Raw genomic sequence first — 21,826 nt, 5'->3', positions numbered from 1 at the left:
TGATCTTATTTTTGCCTCAGAGAAGACAGCCTCTTTCTGCACACCTCATTGATTAACAAAAAAGTAGATAGAAAAAACAGGTGGTATTGCATTAAGTTGATGAGTATTTTTTCCTTCTATAATAAATGAATACAGTATTATCGAAAGACTGTGTCATCCGCAGATAAATCTAAGTATAAACTATGACTCTCTGGTGCTTCCAAAAGATTCATCTTTACATTTGAGCACTTCAACAGAGTTTGAGGTAAGATTACTTGTGTGTGTGTGTGTGTGTGTGTATACTATATATATATATATATATATATATATATATATATATATATATATATATATATATTATTTATTTATTTATTACTATGTATATTTTTATATCTACTTCTGCAAAAGGGAAACAGCGATGACCCTAACCTGACAGACTGAAAGAAACAAGATTCTTACTGATATGTTAAAAAAGTACAAAATAACGCAACAGTGCAGTGTTACCTCATTTTGTTATCACATGTGATCTGTACACTAACCATACATATCGAGAAACAGTTATAAAGTATGGTCTTCATAAACTACTACCAAACATAACAGTTTCTTAAATTGTCAAAGACCTGAATGTGTCAGTTTCAGTCAGCGAATGTACTCCTGGTCTTGTTGAGATTTTAAATCAAGTGTTGGCTAAGCAGTCTGTGGGAAACATTTAATTTGTATACTGTCTCTGGATGATTCATTATTAGATTACTGTAAGTGCATCAGAAGTAATATGAAGCAGATTAATGCTTTCACAGGCATTAATGGAGCGTTTCCATTTCGATGGCTACTTTCAGGTCTACCTGGATGGACCAGCTTCGCACGACAGCTCTGGTTTACTTCTGAAAGTGAGATCTCAGCTTCACTGGGTAAAATGTGCAGCATATCATCACGTACCTTAACATATGGAGAGAGAAAAATATTTAACATATATCCAAATGTGCTCTGACCACACTGAGGGAAATACTTCTAATATATACAAATTACAAGAATATGTAAAACTTTTATTTTTTGTCAGTACTTAACATTTCCTTAAAGTGAATTAAATGAATGTTGATTTAAAAACATTGTTTTGAAATAACATACATAAATATATAAAATACACCAATTTAGATCTAAAACCAAAATAGGCCACCAGAAGACAGGGTTTACTGTAGTTTGTGGAAGTGATACATAAGGCTGAGAAAACAGGGTTTAAAAATAATGCTTACATTGGTTGTGGTCCAAACTGAGCGCAGCTAAAGTTTGATAAAATCTCATCAGATTAAATGTGCTGAACCAGTGTGATGGCATTTAGTTGAGTAGGAAGCTTATCGTACATTGTCAAGAACAGTATGGTTAGGTGTGATATATATATATATATACATGTATTCTATATGTATATATGGGTCGCCAACTCATTTCATGTTGGAGTAAGAAATCCTGTGGGGGGAAGGGGGGTTGGGTTCTTAAAAAAAAACCTGCTACTTTAGTAGTGGTGCTACTTTGCCTTTTTTTATTTACTTTCCTAATGCTAACTTACTTCTATATAGGATACAGAATATATTAGTTACTAACCTAAACTCAGTTAAGACACAAGGCGTAACTGTAACTCACTGACCTGCCTGCATTCACACAGTACAAGATGAGGGGGAGGCTCAGTATTCAGCATGCATGGAAATAAATTACAATTAAGTCATATATTTTCCCTGATTGGTCTGAATAACTCCCTGTCTCATGGTGCTGCCTACTAACCTTTTTAACCCTAAGATCACATCCAAAGTCCAAATGTAAACCAAAATCTACCACTTTTTTTCTACCACTACCACCAAAATTTATGAATAAACAAGGCCGCAAATTCTACTTTGACATTCTCTGTTGCCTGTTAGTCACTAGCAAAATATTTATTTAACTATACAAATAGTACATAACTATATAAACTTTTCAACAGTAATATGACATTAAGTATTTCCACAGGCTTATTACTCAATAATATGTTCAATATATAAACACAATAATCAGTCAATTACATGCAGGTTTCACTTTCCCTTTTAAAACATATTTCAAACACTTCAAAATGGAAATACTCAGGTTAGTCCAACTAGCATATAAAATATTATGACAACAGTAATCCTTCAATTCTTCAGAAATATTTTCACACAAATTACAGACCTGCATTCATTACATTACTGCCCGAGCAGATGGATATTAGTACGTCTCACCACACTGGCACCCAGTATGCGCGTCTAAATCAGTTGTATGGTCTGGTTTTCAGTCTAAAACAGTTGTCAAGTATAAATGCCTCGTCTTTTTGGGGAGGTGCGCGCGCAGTCAGTGGAGGCTCACGCTGTGGTGCCAGGCGAAAGTATAAAGAAAGCGGTTGTTTTACAGACATTAAATTTAAACTATAGGCTATTTGACTGGACAGATATAACCTTCTCCTTCCCCTAGGCACCATTTACTACACACAATAGGCTCACACATGGTGCATTTTAAATTAATAAATAATAATTAATAAAAATATTGTTTTTTTTTTCTTCTCTGATTTTGAAAACTCTTCGCAATCGACTTAAAATGCTTCCAAGATCGACTTGTCGACCGCGATCGACGGGTTGGTGACTCCGAGCCTACTCTGTCTCAACAGTCAGCACACTGTAAGTGCTCTCTTTGCTCCCAGTGTTTTTTAATGAGTGGGGTGAGAACAGTGTCAAATGTGTAAGAGTTGGCAGCCCTGATGTAACAGATACACTTTCTCTAGTCTCTCTGGAGATTTGAGACGTAAGGTAGAGGTGCTTTTTAAATTGGATGTTGCAATAAAAACTGTAATATAAAAGATGAGGGTTAGATGAGGGTGGAAGATAGTGGCTGTAATTTGATCAGATAAATTAATGGGGATCACTGAGAGCAAGGAGTAAAAGCCTTTTTCAAGGAAAATGAAAGGAACTGGAAGAAATTCTTCCAGGAATTCCATCTGGCTGTAAAGCTCACCACAGTAGTACAACAATGGAAGTAGCTGAGGAACAAGATACTATAAGAATATGTGTGAGAAAGTTTAGACCATATTTCAGCTGGGATGTCTTGTAAAATTAATGCCAAAAACAAAGAACAGTCAAAAAAATGACCTTTACAGAGTTAAAGCTTTGGCATATTTACAGAAAACCAAAATTAAATCGACAGGTTCTGATTGTGACCAAAGTGGCCAGTGGTCAGTGATTGAGAAAACCTGTCCTATCACAAAAACCTATGCTATGTTATGTTTTCTAATGTCAATTGCAAGTGTGAGTGTATATTTATACTGCCCCTAAAGGAAGTCGTGGCCTAATGGTTAGAGAGTCAGACTGACCTTCTCAACCTTTTGGAACACTCTGAGGAAGTTCAGTCTTAGCACTCCTGCCAGCTCTTCCTCAGTCCAGTTCCTTGATATCAGCTCCTTAATTAGTGCTGGATATTTGGAAACATCCTCCAAGCCTTTAGGGAATCTGTAATAATACAGGCACACATAAACACTTGCACACAGATAAGGGCACAGGCATAATCTGCATGCTTTTCTTTGTGGTTCTTAGGGTTATGACTTCTGGATGGATTTAAATATTGTAAAATGTGTTAAGAGGTGCTGAGAGCACTAAAATGTTATTGATAGCTAAAAAACTGATCTGTAAAATATAAATTCAGCAGAAATCTTCTGAAAACAAAGTTTTCTGCAGAATTCTGCAAGCATGGATTCCGTGGAGGTATGTTAGGCAAATAAACAGAGCCTAAAGTGTGTAAACAAAAATTGTGCAAAGTCAATACAGATGTTAACTTACCCTTGTGCACCATCAAAGTCTGCTCCAATCCCGATGCTTTCAGCTCCAATCACCCGCTTTAGATGATCGAAATGATCTAAAAAAACACACATTTCAAATTAAAATCAAAATAAATGAAAATAAATAAACAGAAATCTAGCATCTTACCAGCCACAACAGACACGTTTGTGTTATTTGAACATGCTACAAATGTGCTGTAGAAGTTCACCATGATAAGCCCGCCGTTTTCTTTCTAGAAAGAAAGCAAAGTTTGTTCTTTCCTAAATATTTGCCTTTTTTTTATTGTCAAAAAACAGGTGAAATGTGCCATTTCCATTACTGTCGTTCTTTCAGTAAAACTGTGGTGGGGGGGGGGGGTGTGCTCACCAGCAGCAGCAGCTGGTCATCCGGTACATTGCGAATATTGTTACAGATAGCATAGGCTGAAGAGTGGGTGAAAACAACCGGAGCAGTGGAATGTTTCAGCACAGCTCTGGCTGTCTCCCATGAGCTATGGGACAGATCAACCAGCATTCCCAACCTGTTCATCTCATTCACCACTGCCTGGGGAGAGACAATTTGAGAATGAATAAATTCATTAATTACCAGTGTGAAGCATTTAGTTCTGATCCACTTAGTGGGTACAAATTTACGGGTACAAATTTGTCAGCAATTCTGACACACGTATGCTCCAGATTTTTTTTTATGATGATCTACTGTGCAAACAGGATACACAAATCACTATCTTGAATATCTTTGAACTTTAAGTATTTTTTTGTCTCTAGACTTTGGGTTCAAAAAGGGGACACAAGACAGGGATTTCCAAATATAGAAGAGAACGAAAGAGGCCTTTAATAACGGGTCAAATCCCCCACTAAATACAAGTGTAACTTTGGTTCAACTTTCTTGAATTGAACTTTATCTTAATCCACATCTGTTTTACATTTTCTATTGACCACTGATTCATCAAGAAAAACTTACCTTGCCAAAATCTGTCAGGCTGTTATTATTCTGCTGGTAATATTTGTAATAACTAGATGAGCTCCCAGCCCTACACATGAAATTATTGGAAAAAGTTGAATAAATTAACTATATGAAATGGACCAATAAAAATTGAGGGACAGTACAGTATGTTTTGAAGTATGCAGTATACTTTGTATTTGTGCTCCTCTCTCAATTCAGTTTTAAAACTTGTTCGTTTAAATGCACAGATTATTATTATTAGCATATGCAGTACATGTATGATGAGTATTTACCATGGGGTGTTGCAGTTGTGTGTGAGGGCCATGGATCTTACTCCAAGCTGGTAGAACATGCGTAGTGCTGCTAAACTGCTGTCGATGGAATGGCCTCCCTCTATACTGATTAGACATGCGATTTTTGTACTATTCCTCATTCCTTAAACACACAATGTTTTTTATTAATAGTTTAAAGACACAAATATATAAAACAATGTGTAATCCTTTTTTCCCTCTTGTCCTCACAACAGTAGTAATCTGAGCACAATGGACATTAGTGCTTTTGTATCTCCCTGTAAAATGAAGTGAACAGTCAGTGTGTAGTGATCTTGGTTGAGTACAACTGTAGCTGTTTCTAAGCCAGGCACTTGTCATTTGGCTGAAACTACTTGACATAGGTCAATCTCATAAAAAAATAAAAAATAAAAAAAAAACATTAAATATCATGTTTTCGTAGTCTTAGGTCTTCTACATTATTTTACACAAAACTAATACCAGGTACTACCATTTTTTCACAAAGAACTTTTGCAGACACTTCTATAAAGTACTGTTTTTTGTAAGTTTTTTTTTTAATTTAGCTAGCATTCAGTGACGTTCATCATGCACTAAACTGATCATAAGTAATAGTTTTTAATAAACATCTATTAATTTAAAATAATTTTAAATATACACTGTTCTTTTGAATTTTTCTTTACATCAAACAATCCTTAAAACAACTTATCATGGTTTTCACAAAAATATTAAGCAGCACAACTGTTCCTCTTCAGGAACTCGAGCTGCGTCGAAGCGCTATGGGGAATGCGTCTAGCGTGAGCGACTCTGAATATCGTGTGTAATCAGTCCAATGGAAGAGCATGACGTCACGGGCGGGGTGACTTAAGCGACCAGGAAGCTATAAAAGCAAGTGCCGCGCAGCTCCTGTCAGCTTCGCGTCTTCAGCAAGTGCTCTGTGTGTGAATGTACTGTTTGTCTTGTGAGTCTTATTTACTGTTGTCTGTCCAGTAGAGCTCCAAGTCATGTCTAAGAGCAAGGCAAAAACAAAACATTTGAAAGGCAAATCCGGATTGCGTTTCAGGCTGTGCGTAGTCTGCCTGGGGAGCGAGCCGACTGCCCGCACTGTGAGAGAATGTTGATGCAGCTGCTTCGTTCCCGGAGGTCTCTCTTTGAGGAGGGAGCCTTCGCCAGCATTCCCCGCGGTGCTGGCCCCGCTTCTGCTGAGGCAGCTGCACTCGTGGGGTTCGCAAGTGGATTTGGTGGAGGGAATGGAGACGGGCGAGTCCCTATCTCCGTCCACTTTTGCCAGATCCGGTGCCCAATCTCTGGAGTCGAAAGCATGCTCTGCTGTTCTTTCCACCCAGGGAGAGGGATCGACACACTCCGCCTCTCTTCCTCCGAGGAGGTTGATGTGGTATCTGTCGACAGGGATTCGCCACCCCATTCGCCACAATACGAGGAGCTCTTAGAGGTAGTTACTCGCACGGTGGCCAAACTAAGCATTGAATGGCCCGCCGAGAAAACAACTGAACCGCAGCGAAGCATGCTCGATGAACGCTTCCTACGGGCGAGTCAACCACCTCTTAGCCGGGGCCTTCCATTATTTCCTGATCTGCACTAAGAGATAGGCAGATCGTGGAAATGCCCGTTTTCAGCCTGCCTCTACATCCCCTCATCAGATTACTATGGCAATGTGGTGGGGATGGGTGAGCACGGCTACAGAGCGATAATAATAATAATAATAATAATAATAATAATAATAATAATTCATTACATTTATATAGCGCTTTTCTAGGCACTCAAAGTGCTTACATAGTCAGGGGGTATCTCCTCATCCACCAGTGTGCAGCATCCACCTGGATGATGCGACGGCAGCCATAGTGCGCCAGAACGCCCACCACACACCAGCTTACTGGTGGAGAGGAGACAGAGTGTTGAAGCCAATCAGCAGATATGGGGATTGTTAGGAGGCCATGATGGTCGGAGGCCAATGGGCGAACTTAGCCAAGATGCCGAGGTCACACCTCTACTCTTTTCGAGAGACATCCTGGGATTTTTAATGACCACAGAATCAAGACCTCGGTTTATGCTTGTTGACAGTATAGTGTCCCCATCACTACACTGGGGCGCTAGGACCCACACAGACCACAGGGTGAGCACCCCCTGCTGGCCTCACTAGCACCTCTTACAGCAGCAACCTAGTTTTCCCAGGAGGTCTCCCATCCAGGTACTGACCAGACTCAGCCCTGCTTAGCTTCAGTGGGCAACCGGTCTTGGGCTCCAGGGTGGGCTCCAGACGCTCGCAAGCTATCTGTCCCCCGGAGCCGCATCGTCTCTGAAGGCCCCGGCGTTGCCCTCCAAGCCGCTCGGAACAACCTCGGCTTTGGTGGGCAAATGGTATGCGGCAGCAGGGCAGGCTGGTGGAAATCCACTTCGAACTATCAAGGTCACGCGGTGCTCCCTCCGTGCCTTGGAAATGTGGAAGACACCTTGGCTCTTGAATGAGGGCCCGGTGCTGGGAGCTCCTTGTCGCCGTGTAATACTAGCGACGGATGCATCCCTCACTGGTTGGGGTGCGGTCATGAGTGGCCACCCTGCCCATGGTCTGTGGAGTGGTCGCCATCTGACATGGCATATCAATTGTCTAGAGATGCTAGCAGTTTATCGTGCACTGAAGCACTTCCTCCCAGACCTAAGGGGTCACCATGTGTTGGTGCGCACCGACAACACATTGGTGGTCTCTTATATCAACCACCAGGGAGGTCTGCGTTCGCGCCCCTTGTACAAGCTGGCGCACCAGATCCTTGTGTGGTCCCAGGACAAACTCCTCTCATTAAGAGAAGTATATATTCCTGGGAAACTAAATATGGGAGCAGATATACTGTCGAGGCAGGGGCCGAGGCCCGGGGAATGGAAACTCACCCGAGATGGTGAAGCAGATATGGAGAATTTTTGGCAGAGCTCAGGTAGATCTCTTTGCGACTCAAGAGGCATCACAATGTCCTATTTGATTCTCTCTAGTTCATCCAGCTCCTCTGGGACTGGACGCTATGGTACTATTGCTCTGCTACCGGGAGTTCTGGCGAGAGTACGCCGGGACGGGGTCCATCTGTTGTTAGTAGCCCCGTTCTGGCCGGGCTGAGTATGGTTCACAGAGCTGGTCTCGCTCCTCGACGGCTCTCCATGGGAGATACCGTTCAGGACAGACCTACTCTCACAGGTGCAGGGCACGATAATTCACCTTCGCCCGGAGTTATGGAAACTGTGGGTGTGGCCCCTGAGGGGGCACAACTCATAGCATCTGGTCTGTCAACCGAGGTTGTTGAGACCATCCTCCAAGCCAGAGCTCAATTAACGAGGAAACTGTATGCCCTGAGGTGGAAACTCTTCACCTCATGGTGCAAAGACCGCCAGCTTGACCCAGCAAACTGCCCAGTTGGTACAGTTCTGGAGTTTCTACAGGCCAGGCTCTCTGCAGGGTTGACCCACTCCACGCTGAAGGTTTACGTGGCGGCCATTGCGGCCTACCATGCCCATCTCGATGGTCAGTCTTTGGGAAGACACCCCTTAGTTACACGTTTGCGGTGCGCTGAGGCTGAGACCTCCAATAAGGTCCCATATTCCCCCATGGGACTTGGTTGTGGTGTTAGAGGCTCTCTAACAGACCAATTATTGGTCTCTAAACAGACCAATTATTATTAACAGGCTTCTAAGCAGACTATTAGTCGTTGTATAATCGAGACTATCAATGCCACCTATGAGTCCTCTGGTCGTCCCCTGCTGTCGGGAGCCAAGGCTCACTCAACACGGGGTATAGCGGCCTCCAAGGCCTTCCTAGCAGGTGTGTCAATGTTGGACATCTGCAATGCTGCGGGGTGGTCCACGCCTTCTATGTTTGCAAGATTCTATGGCTTAGACATGCCAGTAACTCCAGGCGCTTCAGTCCTCTCCTCCTAAGCTGTGCTCTTCGGATACACACTAGTAAGGGGTTTGGTAGTCTGGCAGCGTTGGTACTCGTTCCCCATAGCGCTTCGACACAGCTCGAGTTCCTGAAGAGGAATGTCTCTAGGTTACATATGTAACCCTAGTTCTTCGAGGTAACGAGACGCAGCGTCTCGAGGCCATACCCTCGGCACCCCTGCTGACGCTTGCTGGTACTCAAAGCTGACGCCAGCTGCGCGGCACTTGCTTTTATAGCTTCCTGGTCGCTTACGTCACCCCGCCCTTGACGTCACGCTCTTCCATTGGACTGATTACACACGATATTCAGAGTCGCTCATGCTAGATGCGTTCCCCATAGCGCTTCGACGCAGCGTCTCGAACCCTCGAGAAACGTCTCGGTTACGTACGTAACCCTCGTTCCCTGATGGAGGGAACGGAGACATTATGTCGAACGACATATGGGGTCTCACTTGGGAGGCCAATCATCTCTGAATTTAAGAGAAAACGCCAATGAAAATTGGCTAGTGGATTAACACACCTGAGCCACTCCCCGTGCCAACGGGTATAAATAGGGCGACAGGTGCATCCACTCATTAGGTTTTACGCTGAGGAGCCGAGAACGTGTCCCGGCAACATCGAACGGTTCAAGGTTGTGGCATGGGGACATAACGTCTCCGTTCCCTCCATCAGGGAACGAGGGTTACGTACGTAACCGAGACGTTCCCTATCTGTCGGTCACTACGAGTTATGTCGAACGACATGGGGTCCTATGGAAAACGCCACAACCTGAACATCGTCACAACCCTGTGGCGCTGCAATTTTCGACAAGCCCTGGCGTGCCACAAAAGCTTAAGGTCGTAACCTTCCCAAAGCCCCAGCGCAAATTCACTGACCTTGGTACCGAAGGGGCCAAAGGGTGAGTACATCGCTGCTGGAGAAGGCCACGCTGCTGTTCCGCCCACATAAAGTTAATGGAAGGGATTTCAACCTTCAGAGAAAGATTGCTTTAAATCTTCCCTATTTGTTCTTTCAGCTGGCAAGACAATGGGGAAGCGAGCCTAGGAAAAGGTCGCTACGGAGACCACATCCTACCCGTAGGGAGGTGATGTGGATATACCGATATGGACTGACCCAGGGGGCAGTACTACATATGGAAGGGGTCTCTGAGGCAGGTCCTACCTTGGAGTAGGGATGGAATGGCTGCCAGAAGAGACTGACAGAACGGGTCTGTCAAGGGAAGACACGGGTTTGCCAAGAGGGAAACCTTACCATGGAAGAATACACATATGGGATTACCCGTAGGGAACCAAGCCATATGAACACCTAGCCCAGTACAGGGGCTGACCGGAACTCCGGGCATGCTAACGTCAGTACTGGGCCTGGCGACAGACTGCTCCGCCAAGTCTGACTGCCGAGGGTGCTGGAGGATGCTCGACCAGGGTACGCCAACCGGGGAACTCTACTGGGAGAAGAAAGGCACTCACATCCCCGTGTTAGGGGGAATGGCGCAGCAAGCGTGACACCCAGCCAGCCCTTCCCGCCAATTACCTGTTACCCAACACACGGGAAGAAACTGGCTCCACACAGAGGTTGTAAAACCTCGCAAAGCTGTTAGGTGTCGCCCAGCCCGCAGCTCGACAGATGTCTGCCAGAGAGGCGCCGTGCGCCAGTGCATAGGAGGAGGCCACACTCCGTGTGGAGTGGGCCCTCACCCCCAGGGGGCACGGCTCGCCTTGGGAATGGTAAGCCAAGGCGATGGCATCCACTATCCAGTGGGCCAACCTCTGCTTAGAGACAGCCTTCCCCTTCTGCTGACCTCCAAAGCAGACCAGGAGCTGCTCAGAGCTTCTAAAGCTCTGGGTGCGGTCCACGTATATGCGAAGCGCTCTTACGGGACACAGCGACGCCAAGGCTGGATCTGCCTCCTCCAGGGGCAGCGCTTGCAGGTTCACCACCTGGTCTCGGAAGGGAGTGGTGGGAACCTTGGGCACGTATCCAGGCCGGGGTCTCAGGACAACGTGAGAGTAGGCCGGCCCGAACACAAGGCACTCTTCACTTACCGAAAATGCTTGGAGGTCCCTGACCCTCTTGATGGAAGTGAGCGCGATCAGGAGCGCTGTCTTGAGAGACAGGAACTTAAGCTCGACTGAATCCAGCGGCTCAAAGGGACCCCTCTGAAGTCCCGCCAGGACAATAGAGAGGTCCCAGGAGGGAATCAGGGGTTTCCTAGGAGGATGTAACCTTCTGGCACCCCTCAGGAACCTAACGATCAGGTCATGCCTCCCCAGGGACCGGCCGTCCACTGCATCATGATGGGCTGCAATGGCAGCCACATACACTTTCAGGGTGGAGGGTGACAGCCCACGCTCCAACCTTTCTTGCAGGAAAGAAAGCACGACTCTGAACGGGCATCTCCGGGGGTCTTCTCGGTGAGAAGAACACCAATTCGTGAACAGACTCCACTTCAGAGCATAGGCCTGCCTCGTAGAAGGGGCTCTAGCCTGAGTGATAGTGTCTACCACCGCTGGGAGCAGATCACTTAGGTCTGCCGCGTCCCATCCAGAAGCCACACGTGGAGGTTCCAGAGATCTGGACGTGGGTGCCAAATGGTGCCAAGCCCCTGAGAGAGAAGGTCTCTCCTCAGGGGGATGCGCCAGGGAGGGGCTCTCACAAGGAGCATGAGTTCCGAAAACCAGGTCCGGGTGGGCCAATAAGGCACAACCAACAGGACCTGTTCCTCGTCCTCCCCGACCTTGCACAGTGTCTGTGCGAGCAGACTCACTGGGGGAAACGCATACTTGCGTAAAGCCCGAGGCCAGCTGTGTGCCAGTGCATCTGTGCCCAGGGGGGCCTGGGACAGGGAATAGTACAGCTGGCAGTGGGAGGACTCGTGAGAAGCAAACAGGTCTACCTGGGCTTCCCCGAATCGACTCCAGATCAGCTGGACCGTCTGGGGATCGAGTAGCCATTCCCCGGGGAAAGTGAGCTGTCGTGAGAGCGCGTCGGCTACACGATAGAGCTCCCCCGGGATGTGGATAGCGCGCAGCGACTTGAGCCACGTCTGACTCCAGAGGAGGAGATGGCGGGGGAGTTGAGACATGCGACGTGATTGTAGACCGCCCTGTCGGTTGATGTACGAAACAGCCGCAGTGTTGTCCGTGCGGACCAACACGTGCTTGTCCAGCAACAGCGGACGAAACCGTCGTAAAGCTAGATGCACTGCCAGCAACTCCAGACAGTTGAAGTGCCAAAGCAGTCGAGGTCCTGTCCAGGACCCCGAAGCTGCCTGCCCGAGGAACTGGCCAGAGACGCGTGGAGAGGCGTTGCGTCTCCGAACCGCGACTTCTCGACCGCTGGCGAAAGGGGTGAGAGTGAGGAGGCTGTGCCTCGCTCATTGTCAATCCACGAGCCTTGCAACTCGGAGGAAGGGGAATTTGCTCTTTTTTTTGAAAAAGTGGGTGCCACTGACCGTTTGACCAGCGGCGGAACAGAAAAAAAAAAACTGAAGATTTTCCACCCGGCCCTCCTCCGGGGGAAGGAGTGGCGCTGTCTTCGCCAGCTCCTGAAGAGCAGTTCCCCACATCTCCGAGTTACCCGTGTCAGGGCCGCTTAGTCGACTTCCTTGAGAACTTCGCAGCCGGGAGTGACACGGGGGGCGCCGCTCTCCTGCGCCCACGGCGACGAGCAGGCTGAGGCGCTGCCCGCGACGGAATGGTGGCAACCGGAGGCACACGTCGGGGCAAGATGTGTTGGATGGCCTCAGTCTGCTTTTGCACCGCCGAGAACTGCTGGGCAAAGTCCTCGACAGTGTCGCCGAACAGGCCTGCCTGGGAGATGGGAGCATCGAGAAAGCGGGCCTTGTCCATGTCCCTTATCTCAGCCAGGTTCAGCCAGAGATGCCGCTCCTGGACCACCAGCGTGGACATCGCCTTCCCGAGGGACCGCGCCGTGACCTTCGTCGCCTGTAAGGCGAAGTCAGTCGCCGTTCGCAGCTCCTGCATCAACCCCGGGTCGGTACCACCCTTGTGCATTGCTTTGAGTGCCTTGGCTTGGTGTACCTGCAGGATAGCCATGGCATACAGGGCGGAGGCAGCTTGGCCCGCGGCACTGTAAGCCTTGGCAGCGAGTGCGGCCGACAGTTTACAGGCCTTGGACGGGAGACGCGGACGATTCCTCCAAGTGGCGGCGTTTTGTGGGCACAGGTGCACTGCAACCGCTCTCTCCACCTGGGGAACATCCACGTACCCCCTGGTTGCCCCGCCATCGAGGGTGGTGAGGATGGAAGAGGGAGACGAGAAGCTTCTGGCCGAGAAAGGGGCCGTCCACGACTTCGTCACCTCTTCATGCACCTTCGGGAAGAAAGGCACCGGAGCAGAACGAGGTTGTGAGCCGCGTCCCGCACCGAGAAACCAATCATCCAGCCGCGAGGGCTCGGGACTGGGCGGTGTAGTCACCTCCAGCCCGATACTCACGGCTGCCCGGGCAAGCATGGCCGACAACTCCAAGTCAGATTCGGCAGCAGCGACAACACCCGAGGGGGGCAGCCCCGCCGAATCCTCATCCTCAGAGGTCGATAACCCATCCCCCGATGCAGCGATCGACATCTGATCTTCGGGCGGCGCACCGAAAGACACGCTGGGACCGCCGTGAGACGGCCCAGCAGAATCAATCGGCAGCTGCACGGGACAGGCGCTGCGGGAGGAGTGAGAGGTCCATGGGGCGTGGCCCGGCGGAGAAGCTCTCACTGTAACCCTCAGATCTCCCAGAGCGCCAGCCGGCGGTCCTCTGCTCGAGCCAGAGAAACCGGGACGGGTGGCGACAGAGGGGTCTGCTGCACTCCCCTTGAGGAGTGAGAGACGCGATCGCAGCGCTGCCATGTTCATACGCCCACAGTAGATGCATGAATCATCCACGAGCGCAGCCTCAGCGTGTTGGACGCCCAGACACTGCAGACAACGCTCGTGACCATCCACCGAAGACAGGAAACGACCGCATTCAGAAGGACACGGACGAAACGGCATCTTAAAAAAAGACACGTCTCTTTTAGCCGAAGCGCCCAGGGGAATCGCCGTCACAGGGACACCGCTGTACCCCGCCGTCACACCGACCAGGAACAGCTTCTTTAAAACAAAGATGAATGGCTTTGTAGTGACTGCTCTCATCGACTACTCGGCTCCGAAGCAAAAATCTAATGAGTGGATGCACCTGTCGCCCTATTTATACCCGTTGGCACGGGGAGTGGCTCAGGTGTGTTAATCCACTAGCCAATTTTCATTGGCGTTTTCTCTTAAATTCAGAGATGATTGGCCTCCCAAGTGAGACCCCATATGTCATTCGACATAACTCGTAGTGACCGACAAATAGGGAACTAGGGTTACATACGTAACCTAGAGACGTTTTCAACATTGATAATAACAATAAATGCTATATTTTGTTACATTTTATGCAACACAACACGTTCCATTTGAAAATGTATTAAAATAGAAAACAGTTGTTTAAATTGCAATAATATTTAACAATACTACTGTTTTACTTATTTTGATCAAATATATGCACCCTTGGTTAGCATAAAGAGATTTTCTTTCCAAAACATTAAAATATCCACCCCATCTTTTGAACGGTAGTGTATGTGATATGTGAAATGCAGTCTAGATGTTTGAGAGTGTTATGTATGGAAAGCACTCGTCCAATCATGTTGTGTGAGGATATCCGCAGGCAAGTAATTGTGAGACTCTTCTGCTTTTACTTACACAACAAGTGTAGGCAAGAATCTTTTTCATTTGGAATTTACTGGAGATTATTTACAACATCCTCTCCAGATATGGACTTCCGAGTGAACTTTCATGCCACTAAGATTTTTGTTTTCAAACTTTCCCTGAAGAGACTAAAAGTTTTATCATCAATTACTCACCCTCATGAGATTCTAAACCTGTATGACTCTTCGGTCTTTAGTAATGTATGATATGCTTGTTTTGAAAAATAATTTGAGATGACAAACCTATAAAAATTCATTCAATTCCTAAAAAAAATAATGAAATTAAATTCCTTAAACTGTTCAGTATAAAGTTGAAAACTTTAAACAGGCCCGGATCTAAAATCAAATCGCTGAGGGTGCTTCTTAAATTAGTGACGGAGCTTTAACATTAATTTATAGCCTAGGCTATATAAAGGTTTTAGTGTCCTCCATTGATATTGCACAAAGAACGCTCCGTCACTAAAAACCTGTCATGCAACTTAGTTAATCACGTTCTCACAAAGCTATATTATAATTAACGAAGGTCTCTATGTTGCACAACGAATCTTTTAATTACACTTCGCCTACACTTTGTTATAATGAGAAGATTCGTACTGAACACAACCCCTGCAATAACTCTGGCGATTTTTGACCAGTGAGTGGATTCTTAAATGCCTCTGATTGACAATAAATAAACAGATATGTCTGTGACATGCTATTACTCAACACTCCAAAACAGATCTCGCGCAAACCATAACACACTGGATAGTTTGCCAAATCTGTAATGAAATGCCATTATTACAGCTTTCACTGAGGGTGCTATTGCTTTCATTTTAGGGTGCTTATTACCCTCTAGCACCCCCGTAGAACCGGGCCTGCTTCAAAAATGTTCAGTCACAGCAAAGTGATATGACTTGGTCCAATGGTTCCCAACCTTTTTCAACTCGCGGCCCACACAACCAAACACATATGTTTGCGCGGCCCACTGCAAAAAAATTAACTGACCCCACTATTAAGTTAATAATTTAGTACTCAGAAGCTAGGTTGTTTTGGCACACACATATATGCTAAATGCATTCAGGATGAGTTTGAAACATATTTACAAAAGAAAACCAATTAGAGATTTATCAAAAAGTTGTAACGTCTCTAGAACAGACAGAAGTCAGAATAATCACTATAGTAAGGGGTGTAACAAAATGTATCGACTTATGGCAAAAAAATATAAATAAATAAATTCCGTGTCCAGGGACTTTTTTATTTTTTTGCCATGCATTGTTCATAAAGCTCATTAATTGTAGCGGTGCCTCAGGTGTTGAAATAGATTTGTTATACATTATACAGGTTCACACATACTCCGTTTGCAGTGTGTATACAGTATGTGTGAGCGGTGCAGAAGCAGCAGCGAGTTATTGTAATGCGAAAGCACATTAAGATAATGCACCAGCACGAATCTCTCCACTTCCACGCAGATTTCATTTGCTCTGTCACAAAACTATACGCGCTAGGTACGTTGCATTCTGATTGGATCGGATAGCATACTGCGGGAGTTCAGGGCCGCGGAAAAGGGTGCTATAAAGCGATTTAGAAATCGCGGACGCTCAAATCGTTATTTTACAGCGATTTCGATTAATCACACAGCCCTAGAATAGACTGGAAATGAACAGAAAATAACTCGGGCTGGCATCGCTCAGCAAAACGTGAAAACCAGATCCAACCAGAGCTCGGCAGCAGGTAGACAGTCAGCGGAGCAAGCAGTCAGGAGGCAACATGCTGAAAGCCATTTATGCATGTTTGAATTTGTTGTTCTGTAGAACCAATCAGCGAGCTCAAACAGTGGAAGCATAGTAACAGTTTAGTATTTATTTTTTATTTAATTATATATATGAAATGATGTTATGTTATGACTTAGACATTTTTACATATATTAACAATATTATTATTTATTTTAAAAGTAATTGGCAGCCCACCTGCAATACCACCGGCCCACAGGTTGAAAACCACTGACTTGGTCAATTGGAGGTTGGGGTGCAATAGTACCTTCTGCTGTGGTGACCAGTTCCATCTCTGGGTTTTCAGTACACATACGACGAATTACATCAATCTGTTCCAGGGTCAGTCTGACAGCGTCTTTGTCCTGAGCCGTGCACATCACGTATGCCGCAAAAACCTAACAAATATCAAATACTTATTCATCTCTAATCATGCACAAAATAACCAAAACAGCAAACTGGCCACTCACTTATGGGTCCAAAATGTCTAAGAAATTTTAGTACATTTTGGAAAGAAACTAGCAGTTTCAGTGAAATTCAGTGACTTTATAAGAAGTCAGTTATAAGAAAGAGGAAAGTGGACTTTAAGATGATTCAGTTCAATTCAAGTTTATCTGTATAGCGCTTTTTATAATAAAAATCACTGCAAAGTAACTTTATAGAAAATTAAGTTTCTACAATATTTAGTTGTAGCTTATCATTGGTGACTGTCAGTTTATGTGCATATGGCGATATTTTTGGAAAAATCAATTAAAGATGTAGTCAAACATGATGAACACTATTAACAGCAATTATTATATGATGCAATCACATCATACAAAATATAACAAAATTTGGTAGTTCTGTATGTTGTATCAGGGTAAGCATCATCTGAGGTCCACTAAGGGGGTGACATCATCTTTTCTCAGGTATTCTAGATCCAGATCATGGTTAAAGATAATCATATATTGCTCATGGAACCGCACAATATCAACTGTATGTGAATTCTGGGCAGAACAAGCTTGCTAATCAGGCCCAGCACTTGATCTACACAATATAAAATATACACAAATATAGATTTGTGACTTCAAATTTATAAATGGTTAAAGATTCAGATTATACTCAAAATCAGCCAAGATAAATTACCTGTCCTCCAACATGGCCAGCAATGAGGCGATTAATATCTGTAGCCACCTTAGAATTGTTGTGCATATTGAAAGTGCTCAGTTTGTTATTATGGTACATTCTCAGACGTAATGCCAGGTCATTGTGTCTGAGTAAACAGAAAGAGAAGCAATGTGAAATCAAAAATCACAACACCATTTGTATTGCAGCAGCTGGTGCAATTACAACCTTTTCTGAAGACATTTACTGTCAGTATCCTCAGCTATATAATATTATAAACCAGTTATGTTTAAAGCACAGATTAAAAATAAAAATCAATAATGTGTAAGTGAAGGTAAGTGAAAAGTAAGACATACCCATCAATCAGTGGATATTTTGTCATTATATCCAGTGCTCTACCGGTTTCGGATATTACTCCATGAAGAAGTGAAAGGGTGCATATGAACCACTGTATCCAGGCACCTCTGATGCCTGCTTTTTTATATATTAACATCCTATGATGCTGATAAAAAAAGTCAAAGGATTTGCTGGCATGTACAGTAATGAGTAGCCAAACTGTACTATATATATTAGTGCTGCGTAATGATTAATCTTGATTAATCACATCCAAAATTAAAAGTTTTTGAGCACATAATATATGTGTGTCTGTGTATATGTTACGTTCATGAACTTTCTGTTTCCTTATTTGGTCTTCTTCCTATTCTTGTTTTGTTAATTGATTGATCCCCACCTGTCTCCAGTTCCCTGATTCCCTCCTGTGTTCTCAAATACCCTGTCTGTTTAGTTCTTCCTCGTCCTGTGATTTATGTTGGTTAAGTTGATGTTGTATCCTGATATTAGTTAATGTGTTAATGTAGTAGTGTTGTATATTGTCTATGTTATCTCCATCGATGTTCAGTAAACTCCTCATTTGATTAAGACCCTCGTCGAGCGCTTGATTTCTACGTTAGCAAACACACACAACTGTAACAGTATATTGATTATATAGATATAAAGACGCACACACACATACAGTATTTAGAAAATATTTACATGTAAATATATATAACATATTTGTCTTAAAAATATACATGCATGTGTGTATTTATATATACATACTAAATATACACAGTACACACATATATTGTACTCAAAAACTTTTAATTTTGATGTGATTAATCACCATTAATCATTGCCCAGCACTAATATATATACACCTTCTCATTCAAAGAGTTTTCTTTATTTTCATGACTATGAAAATTGTAGAGTCACACTGAAGGCATCAAGGGCTATTTGACCAAGAAGGAGAGTGATGGGGTGCAGCGCCAGATGACCTGGCCTCCACAGTCACCGGACCTGAACCCAATCGAGATGGTTTAGGGGTGAGCTGGACCACAGACAGAAGGCAAAAGGGCCAACAAGTGCTAAGCATCTCTCGGGGAACTCCTTCAAGACTGTTGGAAGACCTTTTCAGGTGACTACCTCTTGAAGCTCATCAAGAGAATGCCAAGAGTGTGCAAAGCAGTAATCAAAGCAAAAGGTGGCTACTTTGAAGAACCTAGAATATGACATATTTTCAGTTGTTTCACACTTTTTTGTTATGTATATAATTCCACATGTGTTTATTCATAGTTTTTATGCCATCAGTGGGAATCTACAATTTTCATAGTCATGAAAATAAAGAAAACTCTTTGAATGAGAAGGTGTGTCCAAACTTTTGGTCTGTACTGTATATATATATATATATATATATATATATATATATATACACACACACACACACACACACACACACGCACACACTAAATCAGAATTCAATATGAATTATTAAGAAATCAAGATATATTTCATAGAAACGTTTGTGGCAAGACTAGTTCAAGAACTAATTCTAACTTGTTTAATTACTGAGAAGCTGATTTTAAATTTAAGTAAGAAATTAAATGAAGGGGAGACCCAGGCTATTCGCCACATAGAGAGGTTGTCACAAAATCTTTGAGCCTATTTAATACACACACACACACACATATATATATATATATATATATATATATATGTATATATATATTTATTTTTTATTTTTCAGAGCATTGCGTTAGCAGCGCTAAAGGTCGTGGATTCAATTTCCAGGGAACACAGATGCTGCTAAAAAGAAAATGTATAGCCCGAATTGAATGCACTCTATTAAGTCGCTTTGGATAAAAGCGTCTGCTAAATGCATAAATATATGGTCGTTTCAAAAGTACCCTTTATTTTTCCCATTATTTTAAATAAAGGGTTTATCATCCTGGCAACAAGATATAATCAGCAAAACCCACAGGCCACGTTTTATTGTTATTATTAAATTTATACACTTCACTGATGAAAGTGTATCTGTTGCCAAAAATGTCGACCTGTGGTATCCTTTTGTACTAACATGAAAATGTTATTGAGCATTCAGCTTAAACATATTCTATTTTATCTGTCGAGCAAATGAAGTGTGAACACGCCTCGCTATGAGAGCATTCAATTAACTATATTTTATATTTTGGACTAAAGATGTTCAACATTTTATGTAATATATAGCCTACGTGTAGGCTACGTATCCTTACAGTAAACCTAACTGTCTATACACCGGGATAAAAAAAGTTTTGAATTACAAAAAGTGTTAGAAATCGGGATCTCCCCAACTCTGTCAAATAGTATCTGTCAAACAGTATCACGCACGCCTGAAATGTCCGTCTGTAAAATACACATAGCCTATTATAAATACGATTAGCTATTACTCACCGCTTCAGGAGGCTTGCTTTAAAGTTGGCTACTCGTGAACTTGAAGAGATGTTTATGCTATGTGGAGTAATCTGCTATTCTGTGCGGAATTTGCCCATGTGTTGTTCTATAGATTATGTCTCGGTAAAAAAAAAAATGCTCTGGTGCTTTGCCCCTCGGAGAACTGTCGCCCTCTTCCGCGTGGTCTTTGTAGGCACATAAACACTGACGAACTGTAGCCCAACTGGAAGCACATGTGAATAACACAGGCCTTCGGAAAAACAAATGTTCTGACTTTGTCACACGCTTTAACATGTTAGATAAGTGAATTAGTTTCATATACATATAATGTATGAAAAATGACAAAGATTAAAAAGTTGTCATGTTCTCAGAAAACACAATGTATGAAGAGTCAAAAAATTATTTAAAAAATTTACTTAAAAATAAAAACGTCTAAAAAAAACATTAAAAATATTAAACAGATAATGTGTAACCACAATGTAACATGCTGACTGTCTTTTTAAAAAGGGTCTACAACAGAACTTGAACTTTAATTTGTGACAAATGTCAACTTACAAATCCATCACACTAAAGCCATCCCAGCTCAATATAGCCTCCACACAAATTAGGCTATGTGAATTTTCCACAAAATAAAATAAAATAAATACATCACTAAATTATAATTTGGCTTGGCTGTAACAGGCAGATATTTTATGAGGAAAATCATTTCTTCAGTTATTCTGCTAGAGTTTAGTTATATAACCTTTAGAATTGACTACTCTTGTAGGTCTACCTGACGAAACATATCTTCCTCCTGGTGTACCTGAAAGCCAGTAAATGGATAATGGCAATCAGATAAAAATGTGAATTTTTAGCTACCTATTTTTAACCATGGCAACTATTTTTATGGTATATAAGTTATGACATAATATGGTAACTATTAACAAACGATTAACTAAACAATAGAAAACAATTGATATCGATAAAGTAGATTCTCACTTTAATACCTGTGAGTTAGAATAATCATACTGAAAGAGTGCACAAACTCAACTAGGTAGCCAGTTATAGCAATCTGGGAACATGAAAAAAAAAAAGTTTTACTCTATATGGCGAGATGAATTCAAATAGACACCCAAAACAAAATAAAGTATGAATAAAAACTAACCTCAAGAGTTAATGTCTAACATTCACATTTAAAGCAGGAATCAAAATACAGATGTGCCCATTCTGACATTATGAAGGATTAACTTTTGAGTCTTCAGATGTGACCACAGCACCATTAGGGCAATATGAAGAATTACTATAAAAAGTGGATAACATTCAGTGTACTGTGAAAATGGAAGAGGTGACTGTAATAATTGATTAGAGCTCTGTTTGTTTTTGGCACACCAGCTGGGCCCGAACTAAGTGACGGTGATGCCCCCTCCTGCTCATTTTTGGTATGACTGCCACTTATATTTACAGACATCCAACATGTGGGAGATGACATATCGTGCTCTAGCCAGGAACGCAAGCATGACCTGAAAACACACACAGGTA

The 21,826-nt window shown here is 43.5% G+C and overlaps 1 protein-coding gene across 1 annotated transcript; it reads right to left on the bottom strand.

Annotated features, from left to right (window-relative positions):
* Nucleotides 1-605: 605 nt before the first annotated feature.
* dpep2 (dipeptidase 2) lies at nt 606-20,425 on the bottom strand. Its single transcript, XM_059531721.1, has 11 exons — nt 20,309-20,425; nt 17,920-18,065; nt 17,585-17,711; nt 16,728-16,857; nt 5,039-5,180; nt 4,764-4,833; nt 4,170-4,346; nt 3,951-4,035; nt 3,804-3,879; nt 3,341-3,476; nt 606-915 (listed from the first exon to the last, which is right to left on the bottom strand). The coding sequence occupies exons 2-11, from the start codon at nt 18,054-18,056 to the stop codon at nt 727-729; spliced, it is 1,269 nt and encodes a 422-aa protein (XP_059387704.1). The 5' UTR covers nt 18,057-18,065; nt 20,309-20,425; the 3' UTR covers nt 606-726.
* Nucleotides 20,426-21,826: the final 1,401 nt, after the last annotated feature.

The sequence above is a fragment of the Carassius carassius genome, chromosome 3, assembly GCF_963082965.1.
Source record: "Carassius carassius chromosome 3, fCarCar2.1, whole genome shotgun sequence".
In the NCBI taxonomy this organism is placed as follows: Eukaryota; Metazoa; Chordata; class Actinopteri; order Cypriniformes; family Cyprinidae; genus Carassius; species Carassius carassius.
The sequence above is the reverse complement of the archived record's forward strand: the minus strand, read 5'-3'. Positions and strand labels throughout refer to the sequence as shown.